At 44.6% G+C, this 23,651-nt stretch overlaps 1 protein-coding gene across 21 annotated transcripts in view; it reads left to right on the forward strand.

Annotated features, from left to right (window-relative positions):
• SDK2 (sidekick cell adhesion molecule 2) overlaps nucleotides 1-23,651 on the forward strand; it is a 1,552,195-nt gene that overhangs the window by 1,279,759 nt on the left and 248,785 nt on the right. For 20 of the 21 annotated variants that reach the window (XM_068263131.1, XM_068263129.1, XM_068263132.1 and 17 more), the window contains 2 exons: nucleotides 10,874-11,021; nucleotides 19,299-19,432. In XM_068263131.1, coding sequence (XP_068119232.1) covers nucleotides 10,874-11,021; nucleotides 19,299-19,432 — 282 coding nt within the window. Of the gene's footprint in view, nucleotides 1-10,873; nucleotides 11,022-15,628; nucleotides 15,680-19,298; nucleotides 19,433-23,651 lie in introns of those variants that run through there. The other variant, XM_068263142.1, reaches the window with a different exon arrangement.

Below are 23,651 nucleotides of genomic sequence, written 5' to 3' on the forward strand. Positions count from 1 at the left end.
GGATTTGTAAAAATTAGGAGAGGAAATCGAGAGTAGTAAGTTAATACCAAATTATATATAATTGTAAACAAAAGTGGGTCGCCACGAAGGCAACCACTGTCGGGGCAGGTGGGGAGATTGGACCCCACCCCACTCGGGTTAAAAGTTGATTTTTAGACCCCACTAGGGTCTAAGCCCACTTCCTCAGGCTATAACGGGAGTAACTGTTCAGTGGATCAAAACAGTCTACAGGCCTGAGGAAGCAGGGTTAGACCCGTGAAACGCATTGCAAATTCTGGAGTTATGAATAAAGGGGGTTTCCAGTCTACTTGAGGAGGTAATTCCACCACTGCCTCCTTTCTTAAACTGATTTTTATTATTTTTCTCTACTACTGGCACCTCTGCTCAAGTACTTTTTGCTTGGCTGAGGAGCCAACGGGGCGCAGCTACCATCTGTGGGATTATGACTGAACGCCTCTAAGTCAGAATGCCCCCTAAACCTGAAGATACCGCAGTGCCGAGGAGCCCAGGTCGCATAGGATAGCCGGGGCCCCCCCAATTCCCCCTGTCCCTCGGGCTTCTTGCCATGGGACCGGAGTGCGGATGGAAGCGGGCCGCCTCTCTCCCGGAGCGCATCGCATGTTCGTTGGGAACCCGGTGCTAAATCTGTTTCAAGTACTAATCATAAAATGGAATGTTTGTACATATCTCAAGCCTAGTGCATAGCTACTGGTTAACTGACCATGGCCTCGATTCATCAACACTTAGCAAATTTGTTAACAACAGTTTGGTAAAATAACGAATTTGTTAACTTCATTTCAGGATTCATCAAAGTTATCTACAGCTGTTAGCGAACATTCGGTAACGATTCGGTAACGATTCGCTAAAACGGAAGAAAGTGCAATTCATGAAAAAGAAAGTGGGTGTGGTTTAGCGTTACATTTAGGATTAGTTATCTCCTTCACTGCTCTGTCGTTATTCCTGTCAGATCATTGCTGACAGAGAAGATGGAGCCATTTGAAGTGGTTATGTAGCAGCTGAGAGTGATTCAAAGGCGCAGAAGGGCAAGAATAAGGTCTGCAACCATATACATTTGTAAGAGAATAGATTTATTTGCTATAACACGACATCTGCATTTCTCTTGAATCATCTTGTAAGAGAACACAGGCAGTGCCAGGGTTAACTAATTTTGCTAGCTGCACTATAATTTTTTAGAAAAGGCTCCTATCAAATTGTGGGATTGTCCCAACCACTTCCAGAATCCTGGTCCAGGTGTAAAGCCCTATTCAGAATGTTGCTACGTAGTGCTCAAAGGACTGCCTTTTACCCACAATTCCATGGGAATCTTATGGCCTTGTGTTAAATTACCGCTGTAAAATGGAAATATCGACACGTTACCGAATGTTTACCGAATTGTTATCGAATTCACACCGAATGCCGAAAAACCTTGATGAATACAACTAGAAATCGCTAAACTTCGAATTCGGTAATTTAACAAACTGGAAAAAGTTATCTCAAAGACAATGATGAATCGAGGCCCATGGCCTCGATTCATCAACACTTAGCAAATTTGTTAACAACAGTTTGGTAAAATAACGAATTTGTTAACTTCATTTCAGGATTCATCAAAGTTATCTACAGCTGTTAGCGAACATTCGGTAACGATTCGGTAACGATTCGCTAAAACGGAAGAAAGTGCAATTCATGAAAAAGAAAGTGGGTGTGGTTTAGCGTTACATTTAGGATTAGTTATCTCCTTCACTGCTCTGTCGTTATTCCTGTCAGATCATTGCTGACAGAGAAGATGGAGCCATTTGAAGTGGTTATGTAGCAGCTGAGAGTGATTCAAAGGCGCAGAAGGGCAAGAATAAGGTCTGCAACCATATACATTTGTAAGAGAATAGATTTATTTGCTATAACACGACATCTGCATTTCTCTTGAATCATCTTGTAAGAGAACACAGGCAGTGCCAGGGTTAACTAATTTTGCTAGCTGCACTATAATTTTTTAGAAAAGGCTCCTATCAAATTGTGGGATTGTCCCAACCACTTCCAGAATCCTGGTCCAGGTGTAAAGCCCTACTCAGAATGTTGCTACGTAGTGCTCAAAGGACTGCCTTTTACCCACAATTCCATGGGAATCTTATGGCCTTGTGTTAAATTACCGCTGTAAAATGGAAATATCGACACGTTACCGAATGTTTACCGAATTGTTATCGAATTCACACCGAATGCCGAAAAACCTTGATGAATACAACTAGAAATCGCTAAACTTCGAATTCGGTAATTTAACAAACTGGAAAAAGTTATCTCAAAGACAATGATGAATCGAGGCCCATGGCCTCGATTCATCAACACTTAGCAAATTTGTTAACAACAGTTTGGTAAAATAACGAATTTGTTAACTTCATTTCAGGATTCATCAAAGTTATCTACAGCTGTTAGCGAACATTCGGTAACGATTCGGTAACGATTCGCCGAACGGAAGAAAGTGCAATTCATGAAAATGAAAGTGGGCGTGGTTTAGCGTTACATTTAGGATTAGTTATCTCACTGCTCTGTTGTTATTCCTGTCAGATCATTGCTGACAGAGAAGATGGAGCCATTTGAAGTGGTTATGTATCAGCTCAGAGTGATTCAAAGGCGCAGAAGGGCAAGAATAAGGTCTGCAACCATATAAATTTGTAAGAGAATAGATTTATTTGCTATAACACGACATCTGCATTTCTCTGGAATCATCCTGTAAAAGAACACAGGCAGTGCCAGGGTTAACTAATTTGCTAGCTGCACTATAATTTTTTAGAAAAGGCTCCTATCAAATTGTGGGATTGTCCCAACCACTTCCAGAATCCTGGTCCAGGTGTAAAGCCCTATTCAGAATGTTGCTACGTAGTGTTCAAAGGACTGCCTTTTACCCACAATTCCATGGGAATCTTATGGCCTTGTGTTAAAGTACCACTGTAAAATGGAAATATCGGCACGTTACCGAATGGTTACCGAATTGTTATCGAATTCACACCAAATGCCGAAAAACCTTGATGAATACAACTAGAAATCGCTAAACTTCAAATTCGGTAATTTAACAAACTGGAAAAAGTTATCTCAAAGACAATGATGAATCGAGGCCCATCTCTGGTCCTCAGTCCTGCCACAAGTGCAGCCAAAGCTGCTGAATTCATCTCCGGGTCACTTAGGAGGCCACAGGAATCCTCCTGCTTCTATGAGAACTGTCCTCCACTTACATCTTCACCCACAAAGCTTTATTTTTTATTTTAGTACAGGATCTTTTTAAAAAATTAGCATATTGTGAAAAAGTTCATTATTTTCTGTAATGTACTGATAATCATTAGACTTGCATATATTTCAGATCCATTATACACAACTGAAGTAGTTCAAGCCTTTTATAGTTTTAATATTGATGATTTTGGCATACAGCTCATGAAAACCCAAATTTCCTATCTCAAAAAATTAGCATATTTCATCCGACCAATAAAAGAAACGTGTTTTTAAAACAAAAAAAAGTCAACCTTTAAATAATTATGTTCAGTTATGCACTCAATACTTGGTCGGGAATCCTTTTGCAGAAATGACTGCTTCAATGCGGCTGATTGCCTCCATGCCACGCCGCATTGAAGCAGTCATTTCTGCAAAAGGATTCCCGACCAAGTATTGAGTGCATAACTGAACATCATTATTTGAAGGTTTACTTTTTTTGTTTTGAAAACACTTTTCTTTTATTGGTCGGATGAAGTATGCTAATTTTTTGAGATAGGAAATTTTGGTTTTCATGAGCTGTATGCCAAAATCATCAATATTATAACAATAAAAGGCTTGAACTACTTCAGTTGTTTGTATTTGAATCTAAAATATATGAAAGTCTAATGTTTATCCGTGCTTTACAGAAAGTAATGAACTTTATCACAATATGCTAATTTTTTGAGAAGATCCTGTATATTGAATGCAAGCTTCCCTCCCTGTACCTCCTAATCAGCAGGGAAATTAATCACAGTTCCATCCCCAGCATCTGACATGAATCGGTTTTAACAACCGAACTAATTTCTCAGCTTTAAGGACAGCGTGTTTTCATTTAAGACCCCCCCCATCTCTACCTCTCTCCTTGGCGAGAACAGCTGCGCTGCAGCGCTCAATTACCTTAAATCTTTTTTTAATTGAGGACAGTGCGACGGATTATTTTAAGTCATAAAAAATTAACCTTTTTGATGCTGCTGGAAGGCATGGAGGAATCGGCTTATTAGAACGGGAAGTCGGATTGCGAGCGCGATCTGCCAAAAACTTGGTATTTAATTACACCCAAGGTCGTTAGGAAGAGGGAGGAGGCGGGGCCGAGCACCAGGAGAGGAGGGGGGGTGGGGCAAAAAAATTGGCGCTGATGAGGAATTAAGGCAGCTGTGCTAACGAGGATCGTTAATGATGTTGTTAAAGAAAAAATGCTTTGCATGTCGTTAATTACAAGGATTACAGCGTGGGTAACAAGCTCTCTGTCTTAGTCTGTTGTCCTATTACTTCTTTTTGTTGCTTTACTTTCTTCCAACTTTTCATAAACTACGGTTGTGTTCAAAATTATTCAACCCCCTCTGAAATTGAGTGTTTTGGCCAGTTTGACATTGGTTTTGATGATTTCAGTCATCTTGTTTACAATTAAATCAAAGAGGCACTTGTAAGTCAGACAAATCTAACATTTATAATGAAATAACCACAAATGTCTTTTCTGTGCTCACATCATTATCAGTTTTATTTAACCCCCAAGTGACATTCATTCTTAGTACTTAGTACAACATCCTTTTCCAGGTATAGCAGCTTTTATACGTGAAGCAGAGCTTGTCACACGTGTCTTGCAGCGATCTACGGGTATCTTAGCCTATTCTTCATAGGCAAAAGCCTCCAGTTCAGTCACATTCTTAGGCTTCCGCGCTGCAACTGCTTTCTTTATAGTGGAACTTCAGCCTAAACAAACATACTGTCATAAGTTACATTAGTTATGTTAATTAGAATAGATAGGTAATATAATCTCTTACCATCCCTGTTTTAAAAGAACAGGCAAATGTTTGTGATTTCATGGGGGCAGCCATATTTTTGGTTGAAAGGAGGTGACAGGGAGCATGAGACACAGTTCCATCTGTCCTGTGTGCTGATCACCCCTCCCGGCTGCTAGGCAACGTGAATAACAACATAGGAAATCCCATCATGCTTTGCACAGCATCAGGGGAAAAAAGCCCGGGCAGTTTTCTTCAGTGCAGCTAAAAATGATGCTTGGGTAAGAAAAACAAAGTTCTGATGCTGTGAAACTGTTAAAGAGACACCAAGCCTTTTCGGGGCTGCTGAGTAAATTTTTAGTCTGGAGGTTCACTTGAAGTCCCACCAGAGGTTCTCAATCGGATGTCTGGTGACTGCGATGGCCACTCCAAAATGTTCCAGCCTTTAATCTGCACCCATGCTCTAGTGGACTTGGAGGTATGCTTGGGATCATTGTTCTGTAGAAAGGTCCAACGTCTCCCAAGCCTCAGGTGTGTGACAGACTGCATCACATTTTCATCCAATATCTCCTGGTACTGAAGAAAATTCATGGTACCTTGCACACGCTGAAGCTTCCCTGTACCTGCAGAAGCAAAACAGCCCTAAAGCATGATTGACCCCCCGCCATGCTTCACAGTAGGCAAGGTGTTCTTTTCTTCATAGACCTTGTTCTTCCTCCTCCAAACATAGCGTTGATCCATGGGCCCAAACTGTTCTAATTTTGTTTCATCAGTCCACACAACACTATCCCAAAACTTTTGTGGTAGTGTTCTGTGGACTGATGAAACAAAATTAGAACTGAATAATTTTGAACACAACTGTATGTGCCCCGCCGACTGGCAGTCTACAGATCCGTAATAATAATGGCTTTCCAGAAGTTCTTGTATTTATCTTCACTGTTCACATTTTCAAGTTCAAAGAAGGTATTAAATCCGAGCTGTGCCTATCAGTATGCCAACAACCTGTCTGTATGGAGCTGGTGGGTCACTTCTACTAATAAAGCTATCTTTTATTAGATATTGTGTATTTATATAGCACTGACATCTTCTGCAGCACATTACAGAGTACATAGTCATGTCACTGACTGTCCTCAGAGGAGCTCACACTCTAATCCTACCATAGTCATAGTCTAATGTCCTACCATATTATTATGTATGTATATAGCACTGATATCTCCTGCAGCACTGTTCAAAGTACATAGTCATGTCACTGACTGTCCTCAGAGGAGCTCACACTGTAATCCTACAATAGTCCTAGTCTAATGCCCTACCATATTATTATTATGTATTTATATAGCACTGACATCTTCTGCAGCACATTACAGAGTACATAGTCATGTCACTGACTGTCCTCAGAGGAGCTCACACTCTAATCCTACCATAGTCATAGTCTAATGTCCTACCATATTATTATTATGTATTTATATAGCACTGACATCTTCTGCAGCACATTACAGAGTACATGGTCATGTCACTGACTGTCCTCAGAGGAGCTCACAATCTAATCCTACCATAGTCATAGTCTAATGTCCTACCATATTATTATTATGTATTTATATAGCACTGACATCTTCTGCAGCACTGTACAGAGTTCATAGCCATGTCACTGACTGTCCTCAGAGGAGCTCACACTCTAATCCTACCATAGTCATAGTCTAATGACCTACCATATTATTAGTATGTATTTATATAGCAGTGACATCTTCTGCAGCACATTACAGAGTACATATTCATGTCACTGACTGTCCTCAGGGGAGCTCACACTCTAATCCTACCATAGTCATAGTCTAATGTCCTACCATATTATTATGTATTTATATAGCACTGACATCTTCTGCAGCACTGTACAGAGTACATAGCCATGTCACTGACTGTCCTCAGAGGAGCTCACACTCTAATCCTACCATAGTCATAGTCTAATGACCTACCATATTATTAGTATGTATTTATATAGCAGTGACATCTTCTGCAGCACATTACAGAGTACATATTCATGTCACTGACTGTCCTCAGGGGAGCTCACACTCTAATCCTACCATAGTCATAGCCTAATGTCCTGTCATATTATTATTATGTATTTATATAGCACTGACATCTTCTGCAGCACATTACAGAGTACATAGTCATGTCACTGACTGTCCTCAGAGGAGCTCACACTCTAATCCTACCATAGTCATAGTCTAATGTCCTACCATATTATTATTATTATTTATTGTATTTATATAGCGCCAACATATTACGCAGCGCTGCACAATAGATAAATGGGTTAACATACAAGGTAGGACATACAGGAAACTCACAACAAAACAAGATCATGCAAATGATTTGATAATACAGTGTCAGAGGTCAAAATAGAGACTGTTCTAGTCCACAAGAGGGGTGATTGTCAGTAAGATTGCATAATCCAGCTGGAAACACTAAGGGAGATGTATTTGTATAGCACTGACATCTTCTGCAGCACATTACAGAGTACATAGTCATGTCACTGACTGTCCTCAGAGGAGCTCACGCTCTAATCCTACCATAGTCATAGTGTAATGTCCTACCATATTATTATTATGTATTTATACAGCACTGACATCTTCTGCAGCACATTACAGAGTACATAGTCATGTCACTGACTGTCCTCAGAGGAGCTTACAGTCTAATCCTACCATAGTCATAGTCTAAAATCTCCTACCATATTATGATTATGTATTTATATAGCACTGACACCTTCTGCAGCACATTACAGAGTACATAGTCATGTCACTGACTGTCCTCAGAGGAGCTCACACTCTAATCATATCATACTCATAGTTGGTTTTACCATATTATTATTATTATTATTTTTTATTTATATAGCGCCAACATATTCCGCAGCGCTTTACAAAGCACAATAAAACGACAAGGGGAACATAGATACAACTAACAAATATACAGCAGAGTTCCAAGCAGCACAAATATTGTTACAAAAACAGTAAACATTAGGAGGATGACCCTGCCCTTGCGAGCTTACAATCTAATGGGTAGTGGGGGACACACTAGGTAAGGGGGTGGAGGATGGATGAGGCAGTGATTCTTTGCCTCTGATTACATTGTGACAAGTAAATAAAGGGCTATAGAATGTTATAAGCTTGTCTGAAAAGGTGTGTTTTAAGAGTGCGTTTGAAGATGTCCAGGTTTGGAGCATGACGTACAGGCTGTGGAAGAGAGTTCCAGATAAGGGCTGATGCTCGTGTAAAGTCCTGGATGCGAGCATGAGAGGAGGTGATCAGCTTAGAGGCCAGGAGAATTTCTTGGGAGGAGCGAAGGTTGCGGGAGGGACAATATCTTGAGATTAGTGAGGAGATGTATGGAGGAGACAACTCGTGGAGGGCTTTGTATGTTAGAGTCAGGAGTTTGAACTGGATCCTCTGGGTAATGGGTAACCAGTGGAGAGAATGGCACAGTGGGGCTGCATCAGAAGAGCGTGTGGAAAGGTGAATGAGGCGGGCCGCTGCATTTAGAAGGGATTGGAGAGGAGCTAGCCTGTTTTTGGTAGGCCACAGAGTAGGGTGTTGCAGTAGTCTAGGCGGGAGATGATTATGATATTATTATACATATATTAGAGGTTTAAACTCTTTAAAATCCAGACATCCAGCAATGTAAATACATAAATTGGTGATGTGTGGTGTGAGACATCAACAAAACTGGTGCATGTTCTTATGATAAATGACAGAAGAATAAGAAGCAAAATAAATGTTTAAAAGAAAATTAATTAAATAAAAAAAATTACAATTAAAAAACAAACAAAACATAAATAGTTACCTAAGGGTCTGAACCTTTTTAATATGCATGTCAAGAGGGTATACTACTATTATTTTTTAAATTATAAGCTTGTAAATAGCGATGGACGCAATACTGAAAAAATGCACCTTTATTTCCAAATAAAATATTGGCGCCATACATTGTGATAGGGACATAACTGAAATGGTGTAATAACTGGGATAAATAGTCAAATAAAATATGTGGGTTTTAATTATGATAGCATGTATTATTGTAGAGCTGGAATGGATGAAAATTGAGAAATAATGAATTTTTTCAATTTTTTTCTTACTATTCCCAGTAAAATGCATTTAGAAAAAAATACTTCTTAGTAAAATTTACCACCCAAAGAAAGTCTAATTTGTAGCGAAAAAAAACAAGATATAGATCATTTAGTAGCGATAAGTAGTGATAAAGTTATTGGCGAATAAATGGGAAGTATAAATTGCTCAGATGCCTAAGGTAAAAAAAACACTGAAGGCTGAAGTGGTTAAGAGTGGGCGGTCTCTGACAAATAATGAATGAGGGTGTCAGGTCCCTGGTGGTCTCCCGCTGCAGGAGAGGCTGGGAAGGCAATATGGCGCTTTATGGCGAGTGTCTCTGCCAGCATCTTGTGTTCAGATAATATTCCGCTCTACCATTACGGCGGAGAGCCTCTTTAATGGCTGTAATTAGCAATGGTGGTAATTGGATTTATTCCAGGCGAGCGTAACTCTGAATATATTATCACCGTCATTTCAGAGGGCTGGATAATGCTGTGAAACGCAGCAAATATTACCATCATCTCGCTAATTAATAGGAAAGGGATATTTTTATTGATTCAGTGCTTATGTTTCTAGTCACGTTATTTCATTTACATCAGGCAGATGATTATCTGCACCGGCCGACCGAAATTTGCATTTTGGCAAGCGTGGCGGTTGCTGAGGGTTTAAGGGGAACTCTGGGCTCCTAGAAAACCCGGCGCTCCCCATCCACAAAATCGCACTGATCAGCCTCTCGTTACAGGAACACAGCATCGCCAAAATATTGTAACATTTAAAATACAGGTGAACACACACAATATGTTTCTTCCAGAGCATAATGAGCTGTAAGTTACTTTTCTCCTATGTTGCTGTCACTTACAATGGGTACTAGAAATCTGACAGAACTGATAGGTTTTTGACTGGACTATTTCCTCATGGGGGATTTTCAGTATTTCATTTATTCTTTACAAGAGCACTCCTTGGAAAGGATCTATACAAAGATGCAGGCTGCTCCGCCTACCCATTTGGCAGCTGGACTGAGCAACTGATGTTCACTAAGTGTTTTTGAAAATAAAACCCAGGGAATCCCCCACGAGAAGGTTGGCTGGCCCAAAACCTGTCAGTTCTGTTAGATATCTACTACCTACTGTAAGTGACGGCAACACAGGAGAAAAGTAATTTATAGCACATTTTGCTCTGGGAGAAATGTACCTTTTATTTATGTTTTCATGTATTTAACATTTTAAAATTATTAGTGATAGTGGTCCTTTAAGTTCCCTTTAAATCTTTTAAAAAATTAATATTTTGAAGATAACATTAAAATTGAATATGCTGATGACCTCATCATCCTAGCACCATAGCTTTATCCTAGCAGCAGGGCTATTATAAAGGGCTGATGCTGAAGGTCCGTGCACACGTGCGATAACAGTCAGCCATGATTGTCCATCCCTCCATCACACGCCGATTGTCGTCCCTCCACCTCTCTCCATAGCAACAGAACACATCGCTAGCCTCCAGACTAAGGATGTGTCCGTACAGCATCAGTCCTTGAATTGTCGGCAGAAGGGATCGTTTCCCGCCGGGCGACAATTATCATGTGCGTATAACTCTGGCATCACAGGACTACACTTCCCATGATCCCTAGCAGTGACTGTTAGCTGCTAATCTCCACGGGAAAACCCCAAATCTATATGGCTGATAAAAATAAATATTTGATTTCTCTATGCAATGTAACGTCGTCAGAAAAAAGATTGGACATATTGGTTGAATTGAGTGTGGCCTATATTTCTCTGTGTTGTATTAATCCCGCCCTTTGCTCTCCTCTCTCTTCAGATATGGGGAATTTCGAGGATGCAGAGAGCACCCAGACCGTGTCTCACGGAGATGCTGCCGTCATCATCGCGCCCACCATCGCCAGCTTCCCGCAACCGCAAGTCACATGGTTCAGAGATGGCAGGAAGATTCCTCCAAGCAACCGCATGTGAGTAAAAGCAAGGCTTAAAGGGAACCGGAGACGAAGCACCCTCATGTATTTTCCCATATATATCAGTGGGAACATGACCGTAAACACCTACCCTGCTCTCTGCTTCATCCTTCACTGCTCAGCCTGCTTGTTATCAGCCCTGATAAAATCCCCCACTGAGCATTCAGTCTGGCTTTGCTCAGGAATCATTATAGCTGAGTCTGTCTTCTCTGGTGTCTTTTCAAGCCCAAGCCTGCCCCCTTGTGGCTCTGCTTTCCTGCTATGTATCCTCTTGGCAGGAAAGCAGAGCCACAAGGGGGCAGACTTGGGCTTGAAAAGACATCACAGAAGACTGACTCAGCTATAAACATTCCAGGGCAAAGCTAGACTGAGTGCTCAGTCGGGGATTTTATCAGAGCTGATAACAAGCAGGCAGAGCAGTGAAGGATGAAACAGAGAGCAGAGTAGGTGTTTACTGTCATGTTCCCACTGATATATATGGTAAAATACATGAGGGTGCTTCATCTCTGGTTCTCTTTAAAGGGAACTGGAACAGAGTAAATTTAAAATAACCACATGACGTAGCTGCAAATGAATATTACATACTTACCTCGCCGTCAGTTCCTCTCAGAAGCTCACCATTTTCTTCTTGCAGTGATCCCTTCCAGATGTGACAAGATTATGTCAGAGCTGAAATATATCAGTTGCTGTCTGTTATATATCAGTTGCTGTCTGTTATAACTGAAAGGAGAACTGATGTGCAAGGTAATGTTCATGTTTTCTATGACTCAAGAGGGTGATATTACAGTTTAACTGTGTGCTGACCAGGAAACTATAATTGGGTAATGGCCATTTTCAAAATGGAGGACGGAGAATTCCATTGATCACAGTGGACAAACAGGATGGAGGGGAGGAGAAAGAGATTGAGGAGTGGACTACACAGGAGGTAAGTATGATGTGTGTGTGCTTATTTTGACTTTTTAATTTCCCGTTCAGGTTCTCTTTAAAGAGGCCCTGTAGTGACATACTGTAGGATGCAGTAAATTATACAGGATACCTACTTTTAGGTTTGGTTCCCACATAAAATGGCGTCCAGTGCTGTCAGTTTGTGACTGTTTTGCATCAGTTATGTATTTGTGTTTCTATGGAATTGCTATCCATGTCAGATCCAGTCCTGTCCGTTTTGTAGGGGTTTCTATGGCTGTGGCCACACATAAAAGCTGTACATATCTGGTCCCATCAGGTAAGACCGATGTAAGACTGGCAGGAGAGGACTGCATTGGAAATGTACAGATTTATGTGTGAATTAAGCCTTACTGTAATTTTCCTGGCTTTGGCATTAGAAACGCTTCATATGACTACAGTATATATTGCTTTATATTAGTATGTACCCCTTCCCTCCCACTGAAGCTTAGCCTAGGCTATTTAGCTATGCAGATTACTCCCCCTAGTGCATTCTGACAGAGCAGACATTATTTTCACTTGCTTTAGAATTCTCAGAAATAAAAAGGTTTTTTTCTGCTACTGAGTTTAAAGTGAACTCCAGGTGAGAGTGATGTGGAGGCTGCCATATGTATTTCCTTTTAAATAATACCAGTTTGCCTGGCTTTCCTCCTGGTCCTCTGCCTCTAATACTTTCAGCTGTATACCCGGAACAAGCATGCAGCAGATCAGGTGTTTCTGACAGGATTAGCTGCATGCTTGTTTCTGGTGTGATTCAGCCAATACTGCAGCCAAATAGATCAGCAGTCAGGCAACTGGTATTGTTTGAAAGGAAATAAATATGGCAGCCTCCATATCGCTCTAACTTCGGGTTCCCTTTAAGTATCCAAACTGTACTCTCATTTCTTTGCATCAAATATATTTTAAAGACTAGACTAGTAGCTTATTAGGGCTTCAAAGGTAGTGCTTGGGGGGGGGGGGGGGAAAGAAATCTTGTCAATGTCCAATCAGGGCGTGTTCACACTAGGGGCATATTGCTGTTTTTTTTAAACGCCGGCAATTTTCAAAATCGCCCTAAAAACGCTTGTGCAATGACTCCCTATGAGAGAGTTCACATCTGAGTGGTTCGTTTCCAATCCGCTCAGCAAAGCGCTGCCTGTGCCATTTTTAGGGCGATTTTTGCTACAATGGAAGGTATAGGAAAAACGCAAAACGCTCACAAAAGTGCTTTGTGCGGCGATTGCATTTGCGCTTTTAAGAATAAATACATTGTATTTATTATTTTCCGGGTCAAAGAGTTCACTTCCTGACTGAGGTCAGGGAGTGAAAAAACAAATCGCTCTGCAAACGTGCTTTGAAAAGCGCTGTACACAAAATCGCAACGTGCAAGTATGCGCCGAGAGGGGAAAAAATCATGCCAAAAATTGAAAATCGCCCGTCGATTTTAGATGTGAACAAAGCCTCAGAGTCACTGTGCGATACACAGAGTGAAAGAGAACCAGAGACACAGCACCCTCGTGTATTTTACCATGGAAATCAGTGGGAACATGACAGTAAACACCTACCCTGCTCTCTGCTTCATTTTTCAGTCTGTCTGTTATCAGCCCTGATAAAATCCCCCACTGAGTATTCAGTCTGGCTTTGCCTGGAATGATTATAGCTGAGTCAGTCTTCTGTGATGGCTTTTCAATCCCGAGCCTGCCCACTTCTGGCTCTGTTTTCCTGCTACGAGGATACATAGCAGGAAAAGAGAGCCAGGATCCTTGTAGCAGGAAAGCAGAGCCAGGAGGGGGCAGAGTTGGGCTTGAAAAGACATCACAGAAGAAGGACTCAGCTATAATGATTCCTGAGCAAAGCCAGACTAAATGCTCAGTCAGGGATTTTATCAGGGCTGATAACAGGCAGATTTAGCAGAGAAGAATGAAACAGAGAGCAGAGTAGGTATTTTCTCTAATGTTCCTATTGATATATATGGTAAAATACATGAGGGTGCTTCGTCTCTGGTTCACTTTAGCATTGCTTGTTAGAAGTTTTTTCATCTCATCGGTAGTGCGTAATATTTAATTTGGGAGCAAGTTTTTCGTGCTGGATGTAAGAATCCAATAACACACACACACGGTAGACAAACAATGCACCTTCCTGTCTCCGGCAGACGTTTCTCGCCGGCTGAAGGGGAAACGACCTCCGGTCATGGCAGACGCGGTGATAAGCCGCGGCGGTATCGCTGGCACTCAGACACCTGTCCGCGGACGCATGGAGCGGGAACGCTGCTAATGAACCTGTGGCACGTTCCCTCTTATCTACCTAATTGCAGGGAATTATTATCCAGATCATCTGGCAGCTGATCCCCCTGCGAGCGCGGCTGAGCGGTGAGATAGGCGCGGGGAGAAGATGCCAGCGGAAGGGCACAGTGGTGGGGGCTGCAGGGTCACTGAGCTGGGAGACCCGCCTGTCACCACTTCCAACAAAACACAAGATTCCCATCCTTGCTGGGAAACTCGGCTTGGCGGGCTCAGGCTGAGATTAGCGGCTCTTATCGGGGCACCAGCTGTGCCAGGCCGCGGCAGAGACAAAAGCTGCCTTCTGAGGGATTCCGCCACGCTGGCTGGCCCTCTGTAGTCCGGCTCACAGGCCTTGCAAGAAGGGTGTAAAGTTTAGCAGGGCAGAGGAGCGTTCTGCATTGTGGGCAAGGCATGAAAGGGGCGAGAGTGTGGTGATCAGTAAGTATCGCAATGTGCAGCGACGTGCGCCTGCCAGGCCTGTTATCAGCTGCGAGTTTCTTCTCGCTTTGTTTCATTACCATTGCTAAGCATGTAAACCACCCAGGGCAGACCTGAGAACCACATCTGCAGGGGAGTTGTCCAAGTCAAAGAAACACCTCCAGGAAGGGTTCTGTGTTGCTTTTATCCTTTCCAGATATTGGCTTCAAGCAAAACTTTTTTTTTTTCTCTGGTGGTGCTAAAAAAATAAAAACTGCCACTTACCTTGGGGCTTCTATCTACTTCTTGCAGCTGTCATGTCCTGCGCCGTCCTCCTACGATCCTCCGGTCCCAGTCTAATCTTGCGTCTAATTAGTCTGCGGCTGCGCGGCCGTGCACTTGCTCACTCCCGCGCGCGTCATTGCGAGCTTACTGTGCACGTGCAGCACAAGAAAACTTTGTACTTCTTTTTTTTACCACCACCAAAGAACCCATTTAAGCTTACCTCCCGTGTAGTCTACTCATCAATCTCTCTCTCCTCTCCTGTGTGCCCACTGTGATCAATGGGATTCTCTTTCCTCCATTTTGAAAATGGCCATTACCCCATAATAGCTTTCTGGTCAGCACATTGTTAAAGAGAACCTGTACTGAGTAAAATTATTTAAAATAAACACTCGAGGTAACTTCAAATGAACATTACATAGTTACCTTGCCATCAGTTCCTCTCAGAAGTTCACCATTTTCTTCTGGCAATGATCCCTTTCAGTTCTGACAACATTTTGTCAGAACTGAAATATATCAGTTGCTGTCGGTTATATATCGGTTGCTGTCAGTTACAGCTGAGAGGAGAACTGATGTGTCCATGTTTCCCTATGGCTCAAGTGGGCGATGTTACAGTGTAACTGTGTGCTGACCAGGAAGCTGTTATGGGGTAATGGCCATTTTCAAAATGGAGGACGGAGAATACCATTGATCACAGGGGATAAACAGGATGCAGGAGAGGAAAAATAGATTGAGGAGTAGACTACATGGGAGGTAAGTATGACTTGTGTATGCTTATTTTGACTTTTAATTTTCAATTCAGGTTTTCTTTAAACTGTAACATCACCCACATGAGCCATATGGAAACATAGACATTACCTTGCTCATCAGTTGTCCTTTCAGTTAAAACTGACAGCAACTAATATATTTCAGTTCTGCTAAAATCTTGTCACAACGGGAAGGAATCCTTGTAAGATGAAAATAGTGAGCTTCTGTGAGGAACTGACAGTGAGGTAAGTATGTAGTATTTATTGGCACGTACATCGTATGTTTTTTTTTTTTTTTACATTATTCGGTTCACGTTCACTTTAAAGAGGCCCTGTTTTGACATATAGTAGAATGCATACATTTTTTCAGGATACCCAATTTTACAATACATTAAACCCTTCCTATATCTGTGTATTTCTGGGATTACCTGAATCCAGCCTGCAGCCCATCAGTGTGTCTGGAGTCCAGATAATCCTGGAGATCCTCAGCCTGTCTGGTTGATATGAGGAGTGACTGATTTATTTCATTTTCAGCTTTCTAAGTGTCCTTTTCCACTAGGGAACACAATATTGTATAGCATCACAATCACACGAGATCGCGTTTCCTATTTCCACTACTGTGATTGTGCTGCGATCCGTCCAGTGAACAGTGTGATTGCAGCGCGATCCGTCCAGTGTACAGCGTGATTGCGCCGCGATCCGTCCAGTGTACAGCGTGATTGCATCGCGATCCGTCCAGTGTACAGCGTGATTGCGCAGCGATCCGTCCAGTGTACAGCGTGATTGCACCGCGATCCGTCCAGTGTACAGCATGATTGCGCCACGATCCGTCCAGTGTACAGCGTGATTGCACCGCGATCCGTCCAGTGTACAGCCTGATTCCGCCGTGATCTGTCCGGTGTACGGCGTGATTGCGCCGCGAGCCGTCCAGTGTACAGCGTGATTGCGCCGCGATCCGTCCAGTGTACAGTGTGATTGCACCGCGATCCGCCCAGTGTACAGCATGATTGCGCCACGATCCGTCCAGTGTACAGCGTGATTGCACCGCGATCCGTCCAGTGTACAGCGTGACTCCGCCGTGATCCGTCCAGTGTACAGCGTGATTGTGCAGCAATCCGTCCAGTGTACAGCATGATTGCACCGCGATCTGTCCAGTGTACAGCGTGATTGCGCAGCAATCCGTCCAGTGTACAGCATGATTGCACCGCGATCCGTCCAGTGTACAGCGTGATTGCACCGCGATCCGTCCAGTGTACAGTGTGATTGCGCCGCGATCCGTCCAGTGTACAGCGTGACTCCGCCGTGATCCGTCCAGTGTACAGCGTGATTGTGCAGCGATCCGTCCAGTGTACAGCATGATTGCACCGCGATCCGTCCAGTGTACAGCATGATTGCACCGCGATCCGTCCAGTGTACAGCATGATTGCACCGCGATCTGTCCAGTGTACAGCATGATTGCACCGCGATCTGTCCAGTGTACAGCGTGATTGCGCAGCAATCCGTCCAGTGTACAGCATGATTGCACCGCGATCAGTCCAGTGTACAGCGTGATTGCACCGCGATCCGTCCAGTGTACAGCGTGATTGCGCCGCGATCCGTCCAGTGTACAGCTTGATTGCACCGCGATCCGTCCAGTGTACAGATGGATTGCGCCGCGATCCGTCCAGTGTACAGCGTGACTGCGCCGCGATCCGTCCGGTGTACTGCGTGATTGCGCCACGATCAGTCCAGTGTACTGCGTGATTGCACCACGATCCGTCCAGTGTACAGCGTGACTGCGCCGCGATCCGTCCAGTGTACTGCGGGATTGCACTGTGATCCATCCAGTGTACTGCGTGACTGCACCACGATCCGTCCAGTGTACAGCGTGACTGCGCCGCGATCCGTCCAGTGTACTGCGTGATTGCGCCACGATCAGTCCAGTGTACTGCGTGATTGCACCATAATCCGTACAGTGTACAGCGTGACTGCGCCGCGATCCGCCCAGTGTACTGCGTGATTGCACCACGATCCGTCCAGTGTACAGCGTGACTGCGCCGCGATCCGTCCAGTGTACTGCGTGATTGCGCCACGATCAGTCCAGTGTACTGCGTGATTGCACCACGATCCGTCCAGTGTACAGCGTGATTGCACCACGATCCGTACAGTGTACAGCGTGACTGCGCCGCGATCCGTCCAGTGTACAGCGTGATTGCACTGTGATCCATCCAGTGTACAGCGTGATTGCGCCGCGATCCGTCCGGTGTACAGCGTGATTGCACTGTGATCAATCCAGTGTACAGCGTGATTGCGCCGCGATCCGTCCAGTGTACAGCGTGATTGTGCCGCGATCCGTCCGGTGTACAGCGTGATTGCTCTGTGATCCATCCAGTGTACAGCGTGATTGCGCCGCGATCCGTCCAGTGTACAGCGTGATTGCGCCACGATCAGTCCAGTGTACAGCGTGATTGCACTGTGATCCATCCAGTGTACAGCGTGATTGCGCCGCAATCCGTCCGGTGTACAGCGTGATTGCACTGTGATCCATCCAGTGTACAGCGTGATTGCGCCGCGATCCGTCCGGTGTACAGCGTGATTGCACTGTGATCCATCCAGTGTACAGCGTGATTGCGCCGCGATCCGTCCAGTGTACAGCGTGATTGCGCCGCGATCCGTCCGGTGTACAGCGTGATTGCGCTGTGATCCATCCAGTGTACAGCGTGATTGCGCCGCGATCCGTCCAGTGTACAGCGTGATTGCGCCGCGATCCGCCCAGTGTACAGCGTGATTGCGCCGCGATCCGTCCAGTGTACAGATGGATTGCGCCGCGATCTGTCCACTGTACAGCGTGACTGCGCCGCGATCCGTCCGGTGTACTGCGTGATTGCGCCACGATCAGTCCAGTGTACTGCGTGATTGCACCACGATCCGTACAGTGTACAGCGTGACTGCGCCGCGATCCGTCCAGTGTACTGCATGATTGCACCACGATCCGTACAGTGTACAGCGTGACTGCGCCACGATCCGTCCAGTGTACAGCGTGATTGCACTGTGATCCATCCAGTGTACAGCGTGATTGCGCCGCGATCCGTCCAGTGTACAGCGTGATTGCGCCGCGATCCGTCCGGTGTACAGCGTGATTGCTCTGTGATCCATCCAGTGTACAGCGTGATTGCGCCGCGATCCGTCCAGTGTACAGCGTGATTGCGCCGCGATCCGCCCAGTGTACAGCGTGATTGCGCCGCGATCCGTCCAGTGTACAGCGTGATTGCGCCGCGATCCGTCCAGTGTACAGCGTGATTGCGCCGCGATCCGCCCAGTGTACAGCGTGATTGCGCCGCGATCCGCCCAGTGTACAGCGTGATTGCGCTGCAATCCGTCGGGTACAATTTTTTGACAAGAGAAAAATAACCTTGCCAGGAAAATAGTTTGCTAAATCACGATGAAAAAAAAAAAAAATCCAATTGCACTAGTGAAAAACACTACCACAATTTACATGTTAATTGTGCTGCTGTATCGGTCATTAAAGCGGGCGTGATCAGATTTTGGAAACGCACCTAGTGGATTAGGGCCCTCATACAAGCTGCATCGTTTATGGTTCGTATGGTCACTATTGTTCATCTGTTTTCGCTCTTCTCCCCATACAGAGCAATCACCAAGGACAACACTCTGGTGATCCTGTCCAGCGTGGCCCCCGACGCCGGCCGCTACTACGCACAAGCTGTCAACGACAAGAACGGCGATAACAAGACCAGCCAGCCAATCACTGTCATAGTAGAAAGTGAGTAACAGAATACAGAGCATAATGATACAATATAAACAGCACTACAATTATCAACACAAGACAATGGTGGGTTTCAGCTGAAATAATGAACAAATTGACTACAGATCTTCTATAGTGGTGGAAGAAGATATGCAAGGACATTACACAGTATTGAAGGATACCATACATAGGCGGATCATGTATACTGAGCCTTTACGTTCTTGCATGCGCTCCTGTTGGGGTGGTCATAGCATTCAGAACTGATAGACGGCACATGCCCAGAACTCCAGATGAAAAATGGGCGTGACCACACACCAGAATGTGGGTGTAGACATGGCTGGAGCCACATTTACATGACTTTAAAGGATACCCGAGGTGACGTGACATGATGAGATAGACATGTGTATGTACAGTGCCTAGCACACAAATAACTAGGCTGTCTTCCTTTTTTTCTTTCTCTGCCTGAAAGTGTTAAATATCAGGTATGCAAGTGGCTGACTCAGTCCTGACTCAGGCAGGAAGTGACTGTAGTGTGACCCTCACTGATAAGAATTTCAGCAAGGCTTGGTGTACAGAGGCGCCAGAGTAGAATAAAAAGGTTTAAAAACCGTCTAAAAGAGGGGGATGTTCAGGTGGACTTACCTCCCTCAAAAATATAGAACTCAATTGAGTCACAATATATCAATACAAAAAACGTTTTATGTAACTCCACTTAGTGCAACGCGTTTCGCAGGTGTGGTCCCGCTTCATCAGGCAAACAGGAGTATAACTCAATGGGTCTAGATGCAGAAGTGAGCGCCTCTGTCTCACAGTCCACCTGAACATCCCCCTCTTTTAGACGGTTTTTAAACCTTTTTATTCTACTCTGGCGCCTCTATACACCAAGCCTTGCTGAAATCTTGATTCCACCCTCGGGGGAGGGGTGCTACCCCGTTTCCTATCTACAGAGAGCGACATCTTAATAACCTGAGTGGGGTCAGGTTCTAATACTCCCCACCTGCATTTGAAGTGGTTGCCTATGGGTAACCCATGTTTGTGAGTATTTCTTAATATTTTGATTTAAACCACAACCAACTTAACAATACTACACCATATTGGGCTCTCGATTTCTCTTTGTTCTTCCAAGCTCACTGATAAGAAATTCCCCTTTTTTATCTCTTTCCTGCTCTCAGAAGCCATTTTCTGCTAGGAAAGTGTTTTATAGTTGTAATTTCTTATCAGTGAGGGTCACACTGTAGTCACTTCCTGTCTGAGTCAGGACTGAGTCAGCCACTTGCATACCTTATATTTAACTCTTTCAGGCAGAGAAAGAAAAAAAAGGTACACAGCCTAGTTATTTGTGTGCTAGGCACTGTACATACCCATGTCTATCTCATCATGTCACATGTCACTTCGGGTATCCTTTAACAGCGGTCTAAGTAGGCCTGCCCAGCATTATGTTGGATGAAGCCCCCCTCTCCATTAATACAAAAAGCACAGTGGGAGGAACTACTCATCTCCTCCATTTTTTAACAGGATTTTATTGAAACAATTTAAAAAAAATCAACGTCTCTGTACATAATATCAGATAAAGACAAAATACAAAAGAGATCAGCTGCCTGACTCTGCCTAGGGGACATCCTGGGCACCCCAGAATAGATCCGTGGCACGTGCCACTGATCTTTGGGGCTAGCTACGCCCATTCTTTGGGTCAAACATTGGTGATTTAAGTCCCTCTTGCTTCCTCTGAGAATCGGAGCATCTGGTGAGTAATCTGAAACATAGGAAGGGACATCATCCATGTCTTCACCCATGTATGGCCTCATTCTAATCCTCACTATTCAGCTTGGGTATCCTTTAACCTCCTTGCCGGTTATCCCGAACTCAGTTCGGGGTAACCTGCGCAGGAGGATTGCTCAGGCCCCGCTGGGCCGATTTGCATAATTTTTTTTTTGTTACAAGCACTTTGCTAGCTGCTTGTATCTCCCGATCCGCCGCGCCGAGTCGCTCCCCCCCGCCCCAGACCCCTGCGCTGCCTGGCCAATCAGTGCCAGGCAGCGTTGAGGGGCGGATCGGGATTCCCTATGACGTCCCGACGTCCATGACGTCGGTGACGTCATCCCGCCCGGAGAAGCCCTGTAGGAAATCCCGTTCTCAACGGGATTTCCTGCTTACTCTGATCGCCGAAGGCGACCGGAGTGGGTGGGCGGATGCCGCCGCTCAGCGGCTATCATGTAGCGAGCCCTAGGCTCGCTACATGATTTAAAAAAAAAACCTTCTGCGCTGCCTCCTTGCCGGGGAATTGAACCGGCAAGGAGGTTAAGGCTGGGTATACACCATACAATTTTCATGTCAGATCAACTGAAAATTTCCCATCTCTTAATAATGTCCAACATGTCCCATCTGCTTCCGATCGAGAAAGAAATACATTTTGAGATTGCGACTGCACAAAATCAATCGATCCCTTTCCTGAATGAAAGCAGATCGGACATGTTGGAAAATATGGGAAAATTTCCCATCAATCTGACGGGGATATTGCACTGTGTGTACCAGGCATAAGAGATCAAGGGGAAGGAGAGCCCTGGCCAATTGGCCTTCCAGTCTTATGGGTGAAGGGCTCTGACAATAGGTGAGGGAAGCTGTGTTTGAGATGGTAAAGTGGTGGTCAGCAGCCATGTGTCCCAAGTGAGAGAGCGCTTGCCTGAAGAGATGAGATTTTAGATTTTGCCTAAAAAGGTGGGCGAGTGGTGGATGTGTTGAGGGAGGGAGTTCCAAAGGAAGGGAGAGGATCACAAAAAGTCTTGTAAACCGTAGAGAGAAGAGGTGACCAGACAGAAAGACAGGAGAATATTGTTAGAAGAGCGGAGACTCCGTGTATCTGGAAATACTGCATGTTTATTTAAAGGGAAGCTAAAGAGCAAGGGATATGGAGGCTGCCATATTTATTTAATTTTAAACAATACCGGTTGCCTGGCTGTCCTGCTGATGCTCTGTCTCTAATATTTTAAGCCATAGCCCCTGAACAAGCATGCAGCAGATCAGATGTTTTTGACTGAAGTCAGACTGGATTAGCTGCATGCATGTTTCAAGTGTGTGATTCAGACACTATTGCAGCCAAAAAGATCAGCAGGATGCCAGGAAACTGGTATTGTTTAAAAGCAAATAAACATTACAGCCTCCATATACAGTACTTCTCGCTTCAGTTTCTCTTTAAATAAGAAATGTGCTCAGTTGTAGGTCGAGAGTCAAGATTTTGAATAGCAAAAGAACACGTTGCTAGCCTGCAGGCTAGTGGGGCATCTGTAGAGCCTCAGCACTGCAATGTCACCCTAGAGATTGGGTCCTGGTCCCACGCTGGGTGACATGTCTGCTGGGTGTGTATGAGGCTTTCGTATAAACCCACCAACACATTTATCGGCATGCCCACCAACAGACGTTTTTGTCACAGACTGCTGTCCCTGTTCTCTCCACAAGCCACAGAGCAGTGCATCCGGAGGGCGGCTGATCGATAGTGCGAGGAGACGGCGAATGCCGGGACGCCACAAATAAAAACACATAAAACTCCTTTCATCCTAAATTCCTCAGGCAGGCAGAAAAGCTGCTGATCCAGCGATAGGAATGTGAGACAAACGGGTGCAAAGAATGAGCGGGCAGGACGCCACCTGCAATCTACCAGGCCCATTACTTACCAGGGAATGGCGGGAGGACATCCTACGTGCGGCACCGCTAAGCGTTCCCTTCTCTCCTCAGCAGAGCTCGATGATCTGTACAGAACGGCAAGTAAAGTGCTCTGCTCAGGAACCCTCACAACAGCCACCTCCTGTAGCACAAACTGTCAGATACCGTATATACTCCAATGTAAGTCGACGTTGTGTATAAGTCGGCTTCAATATCCTACCCTCGTTTTTTATATTGACTCAAGTATAAGTCTACCCAGTAAAGTTAATGGCTGCACTTGGGGCTCAGGAGAGGCTAATGACTGCACTGCACACAGTATTGCAGCCATTACCCCGCCTGTCCCTGCAGCCAATACCTCCTCCAGGCCCCCAAGTGCTGCAATTATTCATTCCCCTTCCTGCAGCCCAACCCCTCATCTTTACTCTGTTTTTATATTAATAAGCCCCCCTGGACTGATCTATTAACTGGCTCTCCGATCATCCAGCCTGAAACACTGTGCAATGCCCATGTTTTATATGCACATAAAAACAAGTAATCCAGCTGTAATAATGTTTGCCATTGGAATACACAGAAGCTAATC

Source organism: Hyperolius riggenbachi, chromosome 12, assembly GCF_040937935.1.
Source record: "Hyperolius riggenbachi isolate aHypRig1 chromosome 12, aHypRig1.pri, whole genome shotgun sequence".
NCBI lineage: Eukaryota > Metazoa > Chordata > Amphibia > Anura > Hyperoliidae > Hyperolius > Hyperolius riggenbachi.